Source organism: Rhyacophila brunnea, unplaced genomic scaffold (genome assembly GCF_057557595.1).
Source record: "Rhyacophila brunnea isolate RB1 unplaced genomic scaffold, BYU_Rbru_1.0 scaffold_5, whole genome shotgun sequence".
NCBI lineage: Eukaryota > Metazoa > Arthropoda > Insecta > Trichoptera > Rhyacophilidae > Rhyacophila > Rhyacophila brunnea.
This window is the reverse complement of record NW_028233170.1, coordinates 13850621-13869631: the sequence shown is the minus strand read 5'-3', so window position 1 is coordinate 13869631 and position 19011 is coordinate 13850621. Positions and strand designations below refer to the sequence as shown.

At 33.1% G+C, this 19011-nt stretch overlaps 2 protein-coding genes across 2 annotated transcripts; one reads left to right on the top strand and one right to left on the bottom strand.

Moving 5' to 3' along the window:
- Nucleotides 1–57: 57 nt before the first annotated feature.
- On the top strand, nucleotides 58–15881 carry Dp (transcription factor Dp). The gene is made up of 11 exons (XM_085955339.1): nucleotides 58–415; nucleotides 3313–3437; nucleotides 3817–3868; nucleotides 4976–5064; nucleotides 5155–5339; nucleotides 9629–9797; nucleotides 11747–11959; nucleotides 12088–12236; nucleotides 12999–13081; nucleotides 13300–13383; nucleotides 13851–15881. The coding sequence occupies exons 1-11, from the start codon at nucleotides 367–369 to the stop codon at nucleotides 14063–14065; spliced, it is 1413 nt and encodes a 470-aa protein (XP_085811465.1). The 5' UTR covers nucleotides 58–366; the 3' UTR covers nucleotides 14066–15881.
- Nucleotides 15702–18656, bottom strand: LOC147066070 (COP9 signalosome complex subunit 9). The gene is made up of 3 exons (XM_085955347.1): nucleotides 18495–18656; nucleotides 16673–16745; nucleotides 15702–15975 (listed from the first exon to the last, which is right to left on the bottom strand). Exons 1-3 carry the CDS (start codon nucleotides 18561–18563, stop codon nucleotides 15938–15940), a joined length of 180 nt encoding a protein of 59 aa, XP_085811473.1. The 5' UTR covers nucleotides 18564–18656; the 3' UTR covers nucleotides 15702–15937.
- Nucleotides 18657–19011: the final 355 nt, after the last annotated feature.

Below are 19011 nucleotides of genomic sequence, written 5' to 3'. Positions count from 1 at the left end.
ACCACGTGAGTAGCGTCACCCAATCAGCTGGTTAATCTTGTGCCCGCCGCCAAGCTCGTTTTCTGGTTGTGATTTGCGCGCACTGGTCAGGGTTTTCATTCTCGTAATGGTGATTTTTCTTGGGTCGCAATTATTTTACGTCATTCAAAGTGATCCGAGAATGTTAGTTTGATCGTGAAGTTTTAGATTTTTTTTGGTTATCTTTAAACTATGCCTCTTCTGTACAAAAATGTATTCGTATGAAGTCGCCATTTTGACCAAACACCAAAGTCAAAATACTAATAAACATTTTCACGGCTTATCATCGCGACCCGCGGTAGATTTATACGATTCTTAACCTTTCATTTCAATCCCAGAACAACGAAAATGACCCAGAAGAACAGTGCAATGAATTTCCTCATTCGTGATGCCCACGGTGAGTAGTCAAACATGATGCCACGGTACAGTTTCACAATTTGGTTTACCGTTGATTCTTAACGATTTTTCTCGATCTCATCGTCGTTTTTTACAATGCGTTGTGCTAGGCTTATTCCTGAATGATTTCTTATTCGTTTTGAGTAATTTTCATTGCCGTAGTATTTCCGAGTCGTCGGCTGTAGGCGTTTCTTTGAGTCGTGGTCTTTAATAATGGAGCAGAATGTAAACATGTTATCAAAGCTTTTTATATACTTCGTGTGTCTTTGAACTTATTAAATATTATACTATTCGTATTGGTAATGATTTTTTATTCATTTTTAATTATAACATTTGCCCTTTCCTACTCCGGTAAACCATTCATGAATGTTTCTATTGGTATATAAACGTTGTATGGAATGCACCATTTGAAATGGATTCCATCGCCCAACCTGTTTGTTTTGGCGGTTTTTGTTTCAGCCTCCAAATATGAATTGTATTGAATAAACGCATAGAAATGTCTGACATGATACAATTCTTGAAAATGGCACTTGAGTTTTGCGAAAATGAATGTTTTCATTAACCTTCAGAACTACGTTAATTTAGTAGGTAATGTACATATTAGTTTAATTATTGAAGATTCCCAAAATGACTGGGTGATTTTGTATTAAGATACCTTTGTAAGTAACCAATCGAGTCATGCCAAATGAAAAGGTTAACTACAACTTTTCGGACCTATACAAAGCATATGACTAGGGGGTGGAGTTGATAGTAACCGACTTGTAGGGTACGAGGATTGGCTATTAGCTATTCGTCCAACCCATTGAGTCATTACTTTGGTCAAACATCCATTGAGAAAATTACATGCCATTTATACCAGACTGGATTCTCTTGTCCTAATCAGCTTTAGAGAATGGTGCTTATCACTATTCCACTGCATAACGAATATATTACAACATCTGTTATTCCAATAATCTATAATATGAGAAGTGATAGATTTTTCTTTGTTTATACTTCCATTGATACTTAATTGAAATATTGCAGCATGGTCAATGTTTTTAATAGATACCTCTACCTATTATACAATATTCAAAACTGACCCCTTCCTCATGTTCCTCCATATAAAGATTATGGGAGGTATCAATAATATTGATGAGAATATTATTTTCTTAGTACGCTAAAGGGATGCTGGTTTGATTTAATTCAGCCTTTTAAACAATATCTCCAAGATGCTCGCGGGGCTTAAGGTTCGTATCCTGCGTCTGGCAAATATAGATATTTCAATTTGTGTTTGAGTCAGAGTATGGCTCTAATAGGGCCAACATCCATTTCTCGTAAAAGCAAAAATCTGTTAGTACAAGAGTCCACTCTGTGGAGGCCCATATGATCCTATTCGCACATGGTAAAAGAAGATGAAGATTAAACAATGGCCACCATCCATTTTGGAACAACACCGATTTGTAAGAGATATTATTGCTTGAGAAGTCGAGATTCACTGCTGACCAGATTACTAATTAATTACCACATTTAAGTATCATGTTAATTATATCTAATGGCCAACTAATGCAAACACGCCAATCGTGTTGTCAGCACTAAATGAGTTAACATGCTTAGATCAATAGCTTTAACTAGAATGAGTAAATCAAATTATAAATGATTTGGATATTTGTTTATGCGTTCACATCAATAAAATGCATTGTTCTTAGTTCTTATGTTTGAGATATCTGTAATACACCCACTACCGTCAAAAATGTCTGAATTTACAAATCATTTTGGCGCATCAAATAATGTTTGCTGTGTCAAATCTAAACTAATTGTTATATTCATGCTTGAACAATAATTATGGATTTCTGATATAAGTAATGAAAAAATAAGGCAAGGCTTCCAACTTTCTATCAAAATCTTGTACCTGTCTCAAAAAATTACTCCATGAAACAGAAGTCTGCTCAGATTGCCACGATAATGTCTGATCTATTTTACTAACTGAATGAAAAATGACTTGTTACATAGGTATAAAACATAATATGATTACCGCTTTTATGTTTTTGGTATTTTGACTCAAAAATTGATATTTTGTTTTTGACATGCCTTCTAAAAGAAGCACATTGTTAGTGTTTATTAAATATTTGTATTGAGGTATTCTGGCTGATAATACGCTTTAATTAGCTACTTAATTTAAGATTACATTAGTTTACATGAGATATCAAAAGAGGCCATAGACACACGATCCATTGTTTTTTTTATTATTAACAGTTTGCTATGCAGAAGCTGCTCTTAAAATTGTGTAATTTTTGCATTTCAGTGTAGGTACCCTAATGACATACCTTATGCATATAAATGTATTAAAAGACAGGAATGCATTGTAATACAATACTAGTAGGTAATATTTTTGTCAACAACAAAGACATATAGGTATGTACTATGCAACTCTACTGTATAGGCAAACTTTCTTTCAAACCTATTGACAAAACAGGAGAGAAAAATAAATCTCTGTTTTTATATATTGTATCCAAATAATTTGGACTATCCAACTAGGTATATTATTGGAGTCTTATACACTCCACAAATGGATATTGACATTGATAAGTTGATATTTATGGTTTCCTAACTCGAGCATTATTTACCTCTATTTTATATTCATTGTGCTTTCACTGTTACTCGTGTACATTTAATTATAAATGATTTTACAGTATTTTTCAACTAAATGATATTGCTGAAATCTTGTATTATTTGGCTGTTTATTTATCATGACAGATTGTCTTTTCTTACATCCTTCAACTTGGAATGCGCAGTCACTAGTAGCTAACCTAATCAGTTCACCAGTCCTTTATTTGCTTCACCGTCATAAATGTTCAGACTACATCGATAAAGAAGGTTTTCGTAAAAATATTTTAATAGGTATTTATCTTATTCTTGTAGGGCAACCACAAATGGTAAAAGTTCTCCACAGTCAAACTACAAAACCATCTCCGAACCAGATCCAGTTGTCTCCGGGCTTCAAGACTTTATTCAAAGTACCGGGGACACCAGACTCCACATCAGGGGTTTGTGAATTTGTTTTATACCATCAATAATAAAAATCAATCATAGATACTTGGACTAAAGGTCATCCATAGACAGAAACCGTATGTTGTCTTGCACCGTATGCCATACTTATATGGAAATATATTTTTATTCACTTAGCATCTGACCATATCTGTTTATATACCGTATACATAGGTACATGCTCATATATTTCCGTGAACAGAAATCATAACTTTAATGCAAGCAATTCATAACCACATGCGTTTCTTCTATGGATGGTCCCCTACATGCTACAATAAAATTCAAATATTTAAAATGGCCATTAATACTAATTATGCTGTGTAAAGCAAGTGATTTTAACTGTTTTAAATTAATTTAAATTTTATTTATATTTTCTAGGCTCCCACTGTTTATAGGACTGTTAATGTCACAGGGCTCAAACCTGGCTCAAGTAAGTCAAATATTTTATTATACCGATTGATACTAATGCTATTATAATTACGTAACGATTCAAAAAATTACGTTGTATAATAATTGTTTTATATTATTTACAGCAATTATTGCTGATTTGACATTCAAAAAACTGTAATACAATCGAAATGAAATATTTCAATCGATGCATATCTAATTTAATGATTAAAAAAGTATTCAGCGGTATTGAATGTTGTTTTGATGTCATTTAAAGTAAACTGTGATGCAGTGCCAGAACAAAATAAACATTGGGACTTCAATAGAGTTTTCATCATCTAAATTTTAGACATCATCAGCAGGATAGTGACAACCCGGGCCCTGGTTTCCTTCAATTTTTTTCTATCTGTCCGTATCCAAAGTGGCCGCTTTCCAGTTCAGTACACCCATATGTACAGCAGTCATTGATCTCTTTCTATTGAATTAGTTGACGTTTCTCGGCCGTTCCCATGTCATTTATACGGTGCACATGACCTTGGCAATGCAGTCTCCAAAACTTAATTGATTGAACTGTGCTGCAATCTTTGTACAGATTATAGACCTCACCATTGTATCTTCTTTATTTATTGTTGATGTCTGATTGTACCATAAACTATCTGAGAATTTTTCATTTAAAAATGTTCAGCGATCATTTACGTTTACTTTCTGGGGTATATGTGTAAACACAGTCTTACATGTCTTTTCACCATTAGGTATCGCTTGATGGATAAAAATTTATTTTTTAGCCACGAGCAATCTTGTTTCCGAATATGATGAGGTGTGGGGGTGCATTAAAATCTAATTAAAATTATGTAATACCATTGTCATAATTTATTCTGCAGGACAGAATTGCTGACTGCAAGTCATCTTGCATTGCCTCTCATGTCATTTAATTACTGTAGTAAATAATGCAATATATATCTTCGGACAAAAACCCATTGCTCTGATAAAAAAATATCACTTAGGTAAACAAAAATATTGTCATTTTGGATTAATACAGTTTACTACTTAGATTTAAAGTTATCCTATGACTAAAATCTCAACGATATTTTTGTAAATTTTTAATAATGAATTCGTACCTATTTTGACATTATTTTTGATGCAATTTCAGAATTAGTTCAAGTGCCCATGCAACAATTGCAAAAAATAAATGTCGCCAATTCTTCTGCACCTACTCAGTCTCCCGGGACAGTAAAAAAAGTAAGTACCGATCTTCAGATTTATGAAGAATGAATTGTCTTAAATGTTTTTTCTGACTGACAATTAATGAATTGTTGTTTTGTTCTACAGGTACAAACTCAAAGTGTTTCAGGCGTTCAGAGAGTAGTTAATACGGTACCTAAAATAGTACAACCAACCCCAAAGCAAATTACGCAAGTCGCTTCCGAAGTGGACAGCAAATCTCACATATCACCTATTTTAACTCATAATTCCAGGAAGCGTCATGATTCTGAAAGTGACTCACTCACTGAATAGTAAGTACCAATTTAATATATTAATTAAGTGCACATAACCTCTTGAGACCCGAGATAGAACCAGTCATGAGAAAAAATATTTGTGCATTTTACTGTTCCATAAATATTATTAAGATCACAAAAAAAAAATTAAAATATTTTTTTTACTATATATTAACTAAAATCCACTACGTGCACGTGAGTGCATCTCAGGTCACAATAGAGTACAATATTGGATACAGTACAAACAATGAAATGAAACAAAAACAATGTGATATCCATATAATGATACAATTTTATTAGAAAAATAATACAATAATCATAATAATATAATGGTGATTGGAAAATTATATTTATTTAGATTAAAAATATAGTACATTAACGGTCAAAACCCTAAAATACTACACATTAATTAGCGCACTTCAGGGAATAGGTTTAGGGACAACCATTCTTTGCTGTAGAAGTAGATCTGTGTTTACTCAGTGTGTTATTGAAGCTAATGGTGAAGAGTTTCTTGGATGACCTTGTATCGATGATGATACTGATGGCTAAGTGACTTTCATACCAAATCGTAGGGTTTGCAAGTCTGATTTTCCATGACTATGAAGTATTCCAATCACAGTGAATATTTTCTTTCCTATAAGTTTGCATGTACAATGAGCAAACAATTTCATGTCCATGTCCAACAAGTCCATGTCCACAGTGGTCAAAGATCCTCACAGTTTACATGCTTGATGTCCTGTGAAGGCAAACACACCACTGTGAAGATTAATGCGGCTCATCGACTTGTAATCAGTATTTTACAACAGCTGACTGAGTGATGCATATCGTTCTTCGTCTTCTTTGAATCATAACACGTATTGGCCTGAAATAACGAATCGGTGAGGTTGAAGCTGGTAAAAAAGTCATATGTGTAGACGTACAAGGGCAGTTGTTGTGAAGCCAAAGTAACATCACAGCGTTGCATTGAGATTGTATCGTATCTTCATCAGATAGGTAGGATTCACTTCCCCACATGCAGAATAATTTATAGAGCAATTGGAGTCCAGCACCCAATAAACCATATATGGCCATGAACTGAACGCTTCAGCTCAGCATCATTCGTCTTATTAGGCTCAGCGTACTGAAACAATAGAAAATACAATACTATGAATTAATCAATACATTTATTCCTATTTATTAAGTATTCAACACCAGGAATATAAATACTAATGGCCAATAGTATTAATCACTAGGTATATTAAGTATATTAATTATTCTGTCCATCGAATCCTCAATATGGAGATCACAAAGCCCTTTCATCACAAACTGTATCAATTTAATTGGTACTTAATTGATTTTTTAGCAGTGCATGCACTTGCCTAATAAAATGATAAGTTTGATATTTATGACTAAATGATAAAGTAATATAATATGAGCATTGATACCTTATGGTTTCATAAGCCAGGATAGGATCCTGGATTGTGATTTTGAAGGATGTATCTCAGCCTCTAGCAGTGAGTAAAGTTCACTGGTTCTCCAGAATAAAGTCATCATCTGGGCCCAGGAGATGAATGTGAACATCATTACTGTCGTCAGGGTTATATCCTCCACCAACTTCGACATCATTATCATTCAAAATATCACCAATATGCTGGCTATTCAAGGATTCGTCTAAATGTAAACAAAAAACATAACCTCAATAAATCAGATATACTAATGTCAAAATATATCACTCTAGACCTGAGTTACTCATGTGTGTACCGAATTTTGAAACTATGATTATAATATTTTACAAAAGTGTAAAGATAATTTAAAGTATACGGAATATTACTATGATTCATTGTGAAACTAAATACATCATTGGTTTTTAATATAAATAAATATTAATATTTAATTAAAAGCACTTACTTGTCAGAGTTGACTTTTTAGCCGCCATTTTTGTCTTGTGCAAATATCCATAACTTCAAAGTCAAAATAACAATTTATTTTAAAACTACATAGGCTAGTGTTTTGCTCTAGTGGTAGAAAAATATACTATCTATACCACTGTAGTCAAATGCGGTTCAAGTATCCATTCAAATAATTACTAAAAAATATTTAAATAACGTCCACATATGTGTACCTCAGGACGCAAGAGGATAAGATTTGACCAAAATTATCTCTCATTTAAAATGATCAATCAGACTGCAAGTAAGTTTTTGAATTGTTGCACTGTGAAATCACACCTCTAATAATTTTTGCACATACAGTGAGAAAAAAAACCTAATTGGAGGGAAAATGTAAAAGGGGGGTATTGAAAAAAAGAACATTTAAATTTTCTGTTTCCAAAAAAATAACGTTTTATTAAAAAACAACATTCAATTAAATTTTTTATTGAAAAATCGTTCGAATGTCACGACCCAATCATTGTCAAGTGCGCGTAACTCGCATATTTTGAATATTTCCGACGTAAATTGTGGGAAAGAAAAACGTAAATGCGGGTATAAAATATACTGAAATACATCGGGACTGAAAAAAAAACACGCAATTGCCGGGAAAACGTAAAAACGAGGTTATACTGTATAAACTTGTGAAATATGGCTGTAGGTAGGTGAGTTATCAGTGAAACACGTGAGGGCACTTTTCAGGTTTATTGGGGTTGATTAAATAATGAATAAAGATGTTAATTTAAACTTAAGGCGAGAGTGTGTTACACCCGGAGGTCTGTGATGGACTGGGTCATGATTGAGCTGAGCGGGGATGCCACAAATTGATAATAATTCACATGATGTGCTGAGTGTAAATGACCGGTTGGCGCTGTCTTGTCACCCTAGTACCGACCCACTCTCTTTTAAAACTGGCCATTGTATTAGACATATGATATATTACCACTATAGAAATGTAAAAGCCATCGCTGTGGACCAAATTTCTGAAACAGGGCAGTTTATGGCCTGACCACCATAAACCCCAAGTAAAAAAAACTGCATCGACTGTTCCTGAAGATTGAAAGCATGTTCCATTAACGAGACAAACTAATATGCATATTACTCTTGAAAATAGTACAGTAAAACCTCGTTAATACGAATTCCACGGGACCGAAAATCGAATTATGAATTTTGGAAGAAAAAAAATGATTTTCTTTAATATTGTTAACGATCATAGGTGTGCCTACTACATTTCCAGTTCCATGTATATTAATGGGTCATAAAATGTAAGGATTATTTTTATTACCTTAAAATAAGTAATTTATGATATTTTAAGAAAAGTCGTGTCCATAGACTATAGATACATCTAGACGCCACCCGTTGCATTGCTAAATTAAGCTGCGTGCCGTGCGTTTGGTTTGTGGGCGAGCGAACGCATTCGTCTACAAATGTTCGAGACCATAGACCATTTCGCTAGTGCTCGCACTAGACGCTCAGAATTAAAATATAATTTTCTATTTTTTTATGTTATATAGTATTTTTAAGCGGTCAAAATACAACCATTAGGTAAAGATATCCTTAATTTAAGTTATTTTAAAGAAACACTAGGTCACTGATATTAAAATATATAATAATATACAAATAAATTATCACGAACATGTATCAACTTACCTATGAAACGTAATACCATCTTCTTGCTTATCAGTACGGCTACCATATTATAATATAATAACAGAACCATCTTTCCTACTTAATTAACTAAAAATATTTACCACTTTTAACACAAAAAATAACAATTTTAGCAACACGAGCTCACAGGTTATCGACGCTACGTGAAGCGATTTGCCGGCGATACTTTTGGAAACTAACTTTCAAATATGTAGACCTTTTATCTTACTCTAGCGCGTGTCGCAGAGATTATAAGGATGCCGAATACTTTCTCACTCGCACTCATGCATCGTTTTTGTTCAGGCCTTGGTGGTGTCTCAATTTTCAATGACTGGCTCATGAAATAGAATACTTTATTACGATTTATTGAATATTTTTATATGCGAATTAAAGGTATGGTTTTATATGAAAATAATGTCCAAGGGACTTTTTTTTCGCGAAAATTTCGAATTATAGCGAATTTCGAATTATCCGTGTTCTTATTAACAAGGTTTGACTGTATATTCTTAACACGTGTTTAGGTTTATCCCATATTTTTCCACACTCACAATATTTAGCCTGTTATACCACACCCAGTAGGGTAAGCCAGTTTCCATTAATTTTGTGTTCCCTGTATATTACTGTTATGTGTGTGATTCATTGGATTCTGATTGGAATGTTCAAAATAGCATTTTTATGTTCTGTCATCGATAATATTATAACGAAAGCTATAAATTAAAAATTCAATCACTGAGAACCATTATTATATTATTGCAGTACCTCAAAACGTAGAAGAGCTGCGGAGAAAGTAGGAAAAGGTCTGCGACATTTTTCTATGAAAGTCTGTGAAAAGGTGCGGAGAAAAGGTTTCACGTCCTATAACGAAGTCGCTGATGAATTAGTTACTGAATTTGCAGCTGGGATACATAGTTCACCAGACAACCAGGTGAGATTGCTTTCTAATTAATCTATTAACCCATCGCGCCCTATCGGCACCAATTTGGCGCCGGTGTTACAGGATGCAGGACATGATGAAAATCAAACAATTTTAATCATATTTTGATTTTTTTTAAGTTGAAATTACTTAATAATAGATGTAGCTATCATTTTATGATGTTAGTTATATACAGTCAAATATGTTTTTTAAAAAATATTTGATTTATAAAATCTATTTTTATTTAAATTTGTCAAAATAATGTTCAGTTCGCTAGGTATGAGGTGTTTGAGACAGTAATATACATAAAATGGCCCTCAATCTTCTAAATATCTTGCAAGAGTATTATATTTAGGTCCAGTTTTAGTATATCTTCCTTTTATTATTTACTTCTATCATGGACTTTTTATCTATATCATTTTGTATTAAAAAAGGCTAAAAAAGCCCAAAAAACTATATTTGACAAGTTTTTTTCATTCCACTTATACACAAAGTTTACTTAATGAATAGAAAAATTCAAAACCTATAAATATTTAAAAGATTTATTTGAATTGAATGAATAATACATGATTTATATCAATTTTAGTAATCAGTGTGCCTTTTTAAGTAATCCTGAAAAATTAAATCTGTCTGCAATGGGTTAATGACATTGATCTTGTTTCATTCTCTTTTACGGAATGCCAACAATATTCTTATCTGAAAACGGAATGATGGTGGCCTAAGGGAAATTTATGTTTTCAATTTTGTATTCACTTACTCCACCCAAATACACTCCACTATATAAAAATATATACAGTATCCTTTTGATTTTCTGGACTTATAGCGCCTGTACACATGCATGGATTTACTGCACCAATAGTGTGTATTTTAATCTATTGCGATAATAACTCTTTACACGTAAAAGTGCTGACTGTCTCACCAATCTCATACTTCAAGAGTAAGCGAAACACGATGTTGTCATTTTATGGTACTATTTGACAGTCGTCGATGACCGCACGGATTAAGTGTCAGACTATAGTGTCGTAGGTCTGGAAAGTACACATATTGTTTTTCAATTTGTGTATGAGTCCGAGTATGGACCTAATGGTTGAGCAAGTGGCTGACATCCGTTTCTCGTAAAAACAAAATCTGTTAATACAAACCTCCACTCTGTGGAGGCCCATATGATCCTATTAGGATCGGACATGGTCGAATTGAATTGAATTTGACAGTTGTGAAATTCGGTTAACCCCAAAATGAGCCTCTGCGCGCGCGGTGCAGTTCATTTTTTTCCGGCAGGTTTACCACTAGTGTTCTACTGCACAGTCGCAGATATCAAACAAATCCCAACTGTCACGTGAAAATTTAGAAGCTTCTGAACTTTTTTGATTCATGCATGCAATCTTGCAACTTGCGGGATAATACATGTTTACACATGCATTTTCTTGTTATGGCCGCAATAATATGTACTGTCAGCAGTAAACCCATCAACGTGTAAACAGGGTATGACAGATAAGCGAAAAACATGGTTAATCAACACTTTTAAATTACTCGTAACATAATACGTCCAATGCAGACAGACAACTATCATTATCTAATATGAATGTCTAATTCCAAAAAGCGATAAGTCCACATTTGGTCAAAATTGGGAAAAATTACACACGTATTCTTTGTATAATTTTACACAATATGTATTGTTCTATAAATTCTAAAACGCAACAAAACCCTATGAAAAAAAATATTTTAAGTCTCGATTTAAAATTTTATCGGCTGAAACAAATTCCCATTTGGTTCTAATTTCGACATAGAATACAACGGAAAAAATAGTCTCATGCGAAAACAAATAATTGAAACTTGAAACATAAAAACGTTTCCCGCAAATATCGAACTGTGGACTTGTCGCTTTTTGTAATTAGATGCCTCATATGTATTGTTTTATCTAAATATTACAGGTATTTACTGTTCTGTATATTTATTTTTAGCAATATGATCAGAAAAACATCAGGAGACGAGTTTATGATGCTTTGAACGTTCTTATGGCAATGAATATCATATCCAAAGAAAAAAAGGAAATTCGATGGTTAGGCCTACCCACTAATTCAATACAGGAATGCTCCTCATTAGAGAAGGAAAAACAAATTAAATTAGATCGCATCAGGCAGAAGACACAACAGTTACATGATCTCATATTGCAGGTAATTTATTCCTTTGTTGACATCTTGCTACTTATTAATACATCCTTTCAATACATGTACCATGTAAAAAGAGTAATAAAAATCTTTATTTACATAAGAGAATAATAATACTTCAATTTTTCTTTCAGATCATTTCTTTTAAAAGTCTCGTAGAAAGAAACAAATTGGCTGAAAGTAAAGGCATGACTCCGTCAGTATCGTCGGCCATTCAACTTCCTTTTATTGTGGTCAACACTAGTGACCAGGCTCTCATAGATTGTAGCATCTCAAATGATAAGTAAGTTCGGACTAAAATTAATCCTTGATAGTAGATTAGTATGTGTGCGAAGGAAAGGGGAGTTATCTAAAGCTTCTACTTTTCAAGAGAGTCAAAACAAGATTGAGTTTTGGACAACTTTGTATGGGAACTCTCCTATATATTTCCATGTGGAATTTAATAATTCAGAGACATTTTTTGGAATCATCTTTTTTTCTCATTTACACATAATATGCATTAAGGTTTGTCATATTTAACTCATTTCCAAAAAAGTAAGATGTATCTCCCTTGCCTTTTGCATGCAAATTTATTCTACAACAAATGCTGTTGAACAAATCTAAATTTAAAATGGTATCCTATGAATTTAAATCAATTTGCAAATTGCCATCTGATACGTTAATAAATTACATGTTTACTTATGTATCAAATAATAATTATTAATAAGGGCCTGTTTTGACAGACATGTTTAACCCCTATTTTTTTTTTCGAAAAGGTTTGATTGCAATACAAAATTGCAAGGCGTTCTTCAAAATATATCCATTCCTACTCTTGGAGCAGAAGGATACAGCTCCCATCACTATCGCAGAGTTCAATTACAATTTGTAGTTTAAAAAAATTATAAAATACAATTCCGGTTCCCACATGATTATATACCTATGTTCTGAACTCCGGTTTCATTACCAGCTCTGGTTTTGAGTGAACACATTCGTCATAATAATGTGTTTATATTAGTTATATCGGACAGTTTATTATTTACTCAACAATGTTTTTTTTTCTTTTTAGAATGGAGTACATGTTTCAATTTAATGAAAGATTCCAAATCCACGATGATATAGAAATCCTGAAACGTATGGGGTTACTGTATGGTTAGTATATGGCCTGTGCACCACTATTTTTTTTCGTAAATGTCATAGGTACTGACTATACATCACAAGCTGTTCCAATATGCTTCCGGTAGTTCATGTTTACTCTGATGTTTGTGAGATTTTCTATTGCAAATATGTAATCAGGTACCTTGGGATTATTATAAATATTCAGTCACATTGATATGTAATTGGTATCTAATATTTGATTTAATTTCCAGGGTTAGAAAAGGGAGAGTGTTCTGAGGCTGATATTCAAAGAGCTAAAAATATGGTTCCAAAATCGTTAGAGCATTATATTGACCGTAAGTATTTCAATTATTGAATTACCCAACCTTTCTTCAATATTTGAATTCATAATATTAAATACTGGCAATAGCCCTCAAATTAGTGTGCATGAAATAAGAAAATAAAAAATGCAACTGTTGGTAGGTGAACACACCCTACCTCACCATTCCACCGCTGCTATCTGAGCACTCTATCTACACATGAATTATTGCAATTATGTTATTTTCGACCTTCCGAACCTTTTCAGATAATGAAATGAATCTACTTATTGGTACCAACAATTTAGTCTATGAACTGCAAGTTTGGTCTAGTAGTTTTTGAAAGTCAGAACAGATCGTCAAAAATTTTAAAATCCACATGTGTGAAATAGTGAAAAAGCAAATATTTCCAAATCAGAGAAGACTATATTAATTTTATTCTAGACATTTGAAATATGGGGATATTCAGCAAATCTACAATTGTTTTTTTTTTTTTTTTTGCACAGAAATTGGTCGCGGTGTAAATATACAAATGGAAGACTTAAGAAATGTTACCATTAAAACTGAGGCAGACTTGGATGAGGAAGAGACCAATATAGAAGAGGAAGAGGAAGGGGAGGCAGATGTGGATGGAGACGGTTTTGGTACAAATTCTAATTACTCTGATGACGACGATGAGGATGAGGATCAAGACAGTTCCAGTGACGTCGATGTCAATTGAGCACCTCAATGGCCGACAGATCAACAAGTTGCACTTATCGCCATATTGGTTTCCCGCCGGGTCACCCGCAATGCACCTACTCTGTTATGCCTGATTTTTATTAAAAAAATACAATCGGCTGTCTTTGTGCCATCGCAGCGAGGTCGCTGATCACCCGGAGTCGGATCATTTTATGTTCATCTCCTCGCCTTGTTGTTATCTACTGCAATTTATTGTGTTTCATTATGAGGATTGCTCTCTTTTGTTTACTGTCTTGACATAAATGCGTATTGATGATGATTTCTATTAGTCACCTTAGTAATCTAAATTTTTCCCATAACTTTTCAAGAAATGACTAAAAGTGAAAGCTATTTTAGAGTAAAGATGCTCATGTCAAAAATTTTATGAGGAATAATTCAATAAAAAATGATCCGAAAAAATTACAAAATGTACATGGACCTAAGCAAATTGAATTATAAAAATTGTTTTTTTTTTTTTATTAATGTTTGTTTAACAACCAAGTGGCCAACAAATCCTTATGAAAAAAAATTATATTTTTATTGAATGATTCCTCGTATTTCATTCTTAACATCCATACGACTAAAATTACTAGGTATAAATAATAGCATATAATAATTTTTGGCCAAATCTGAAAAAATCTGAGTTGTAATTTGAATGGGTTAAATGTGCGTTCAAGATTAAGGTCTTTCAAAGTTCACATTTTCATCAAGACAGCGAACAACGTGAGTGAATTGCCTTATGACGATGACTACTAATTGATACGATTTGCCTGATTTAACTATTTTTCCACAACTTTGTAAATATTGCAAGAGTTGAGTTCAATTACCGTATTTTTTCGGCCAATATTATCCATAAGCATGTTATGTATTTCTCCAGTCAGGCCTGTCAAACTCTCAATAGACGCACGCATCCAGTCAAGAGCCCAGATACAAAATCTGAAGACATTATCACCTTTGATTCGATATAATATTATGAATGTGTTGACAGGCTTGTCGTGAGTGTAGACAGATTATTAAGTTTCAAGCGCAGGCTGAAACCATTTTTATGTTGTAATAATTATTATTGTGAACATTATAGATTTAATTTTATACTTAAAAAGCATTCCGTTGACGCAGCATGTAGTTTCAACGAAAGAAGAGGCTTTTTATGCCATAAAAATGTATGTAATACTAAATTTGTATGTTTTTCTACAAATTGATAATATTATGGTGTGTAAATTGCTGCATGCATTTATTTTCTCATCTGTCTGTTTTGATTGTCGAATTAATAATGCAAAAATATATTGATCTCTAAAAAATGTTTACCAATGAAGTCTGCTGGACAACTTGCAATATCTGTATGGATTCGTGACATGTTAAATACGGATAAATGGTATAATATATTATAATAGTATGTAGATAGAATTGTAACACTCCTGTTGCCTGAGGCTATCACTAGTCTGATAATAGCAAATAAAGTTATATTAATTACGCAAGTTTCTTTTTAATAGACAATCAAATCAGGTTCTTGAAAATATAAATATGATGTCCAGTGAATGTGTATGACCAGCATCCGTGGCTTTTTATAAAGGAATTTAGTGGTATTTTTTTTTACTTAATGGAAACGAAATTTTTGCACGAAATATTGAAACTGTCCATTAATAATTTCATAAAATATATTTAGCAAATAGATTACAATAAAGTGGGGAGGACATTGTCAGGGTTCTTACGTAATGAAATACTGGTTATGATATTTTGTTACAAGTGTTTTTGAAGTATTTTGCATACTGTTATATTATTATCTATGACCCTGAATAAAAAAAAATCTTTGACAATGAGTATACAGAATTTTATTTCAGCCTCTTCATCCATTCAACCTCTCCATATCACAGAGTTACAGTAGATCATCGTCATCGAATAGGTCTTCGAAATCTGGAAAAGAAAATATTAATATATAACATTTTGCCTGGAGTTTTTTAAGGCTATACCTCAGTTGAGACATGGTCTAAAAAGATCGTGGCAGATGCAAATGACGCATGCCGACCGAAATATAATTTGTCATATAAATCCGACATGCGTCCATTTAATGTTCTGTTTATTGTTCTATTAGTAACAATAATAATATATTCATTGACATGTTTTCTTTTTAAGTAAATGGGCAACGTTTTTAGTCATCTTTACACGATTTAAGAATTAATACCCACGTCGCCATCACGAAACAAGTTGACGAATCGACGTTTTCATCGCGCCTATAGTTGAAAATTATTTACTGTTTCACTGAAGTATCATCTTAAAAGAAAAAGAAATTAAATATGATGCTATGTCCGTAGTCCAACCAGTTGACTGCTACATCTCACAACCCTTCCTCGTTTAAAATAATTTCCTTCAATAAATAGCCTCCTAAACTTAATTAAGCACCAGATAAAGTATCGCTCTGCAATATGACATTGCTAAAAGACATCATCAGCACTGTGCCGGACAACCAGGCACTAAGAAAAGTTGAGTTGTGCTAAAGAGATCGTAATTGAAAAATCAAAAGAAAATGCAAATTTTCTCAATATAAACACGGACATTCTAAATATTTTTGTAAAATCTAGTAACACCTGTATATTGATTCAATTTATATTACCATTAAAAAAGTCCGCATGAACAGCCTTTTCATTGGCAGCTAAATCCATAAGAAGCCCCGTAGATCCACCCGCCTAAGAAGACATTAAAGTTGTATTAGTGAAAATCAAAATATAAACCGATTCAAATAAAAATTTTGTGATCACAAGGATCATTAGCAGTGGAATTGGAGAGATTTTCTTGATGCAGTCTTTGATGAATGAAGTTTAGTTCTTATAAAGAGATATCATTTCACCTACTGACACGCCTTTGAAGGAAAAGTGGAGCAATAAAATTTAACCTTCAATATGCAGATGCGATTTCTTCTAATGTGCGCGGATTTGATTATTATTACGGTATCTATTACTGATATCACTTACATCAAGCTTATTACACCGTTTTCTCTCGCTTGGAGACACTATGACTTAATTTCTGTCAAAACTTCACATTGATGTGATATGTTTATAGAAACAGACTTCCATTAATATCCTGAGACAGTGACGTCCCTTGATAAAATGCCGCCCCTAGGCACCGCCAAAATGCCGCCATATTTTTTTATACATTATTTTTATCATCCTTTCATGAGATCTAAGATATAATTGTGTTCTATGGATACATTACTAACAAAATATCAGATTAATTATTCGCAAATCTGCACGTGTCGTTTTTGGTCACCAAGGACGTCGAAGGGAAACGGAAGTAAACTAGATATAGCAATCCCGACAAAGCCAGTGGGCTGATTTTTTTAATGGAAAGATATTTTCGTTATTACTAAGTTTAGGTTGCTATTTCTATAGGTATATTCCAAATGATTTTCCTCGATTTGCCGCCCCCAAGCGACGCTCAATCTGCTTACCCCCACGGGACGTCACTGTCCTGAGACAAAGGGGAGTGAACGCGGTTTTGAGGAAGAATATGATTTATTTCAATTCTTAGGGAGTAACTACAGGACGTGCAAGCCTCATACCTCGTCGAGATCCAGGGATCAAATTACAAACTGACATACACTTTTGTAATTCGATTCAGTGAGGCAGGTGAACGTAAGTGCTGAGTGAATGATAACGCTTGTCATGTAAAAGACTTATTTTAACAGGCCATAGCGTCCCCCAATGACCGTTTTAGTGGCATAATAAGTAATACAATCGCTGACACCCAGGCATTGAGAAAAAAACAATTGTGACCTCACCGATGGGTGAAAGGTCAGCTCCTTATACATTGGACTATGAGAGGCACTATGCCATATCAATATGCAACATAATATAGTTAATGATATTATTTGAAAGCTAATTGAGAATGATTCTAGATAGGTAATCAAAAGAAAGTGATATGTCTTGTAACGAGGTATCAAACCATGTTCATTATATTATTTATTAAAATATTAATCGTCTGAGATACCTTTTCCACTGCATATTATGCTCTTTACGGTAGGTATCAAAAACATATTTAGAATTTGATTTCACTATTACTCGAGTTGAAAACGTTGATAAAATAATGAGCTAACCTCTAATTAAGTAAATTTTTACTCAATTAGAGTTTAGCTCATTTTAAAAAACAGATTTTGTGTTTCTATACATGAATCCCATGCAATAGTGTGCCATGAAATTAAAACCAATCCCGAAAATAGTAAACGTTGATGACTTTATGGAGCTATTTTTTCATAATGTAAATACATAGGTACTAAAAGCTACCTCGTTTTCAATCGTACAATGCTCTGGACATTGAGTCAACCGAGCATTATTCTGTAACTATAATATAACTAAACATAGGTAGGTGACTCCTCGAAATATCTATAATCCACACAATTTAAGTTCGTAGAATTAAATGAATCAAGGAATGGTGCAAACCTCTTCCAGATCCATGTAAGGCCCAACTCCCTCCGGAAACATTTCATCAGCTGCTATTGTCGGCTTCATTCTGATTTTTCAATTTCTTTCTTGTCTTCTAAAACTTGTTTAAATCATATGCTAAATGCGCTTGACCGCACTATCTGTCAAAACTTAGCAAGTGTCAAAAATTTTAATACAAAACATAAAACTCATGCGAAGTTTACTCGAATGTTATTAGCTATTGAGTGTAGTAAGTAGCTGTAGGCTGAATAATTCATTTATATTTTGTAAAACATGTGCTAAATCAAAATTATACCGTGAACATGTAAATCAAACACAAAATCCAAATCAGCTTATTAGCGCTCACCTCCATAACTATGTAAAATAAACTGAATAAGATCAAGAAACATTTCTTTTGATATTTTATTATATTTTCATATTAGAATTTAAATATGACATACATTTAATGATGTTTTCTCTCATAATCTTGATGAAAATTTCTTCTCAAATATAGTTTACGAGGCGCTAATATTGA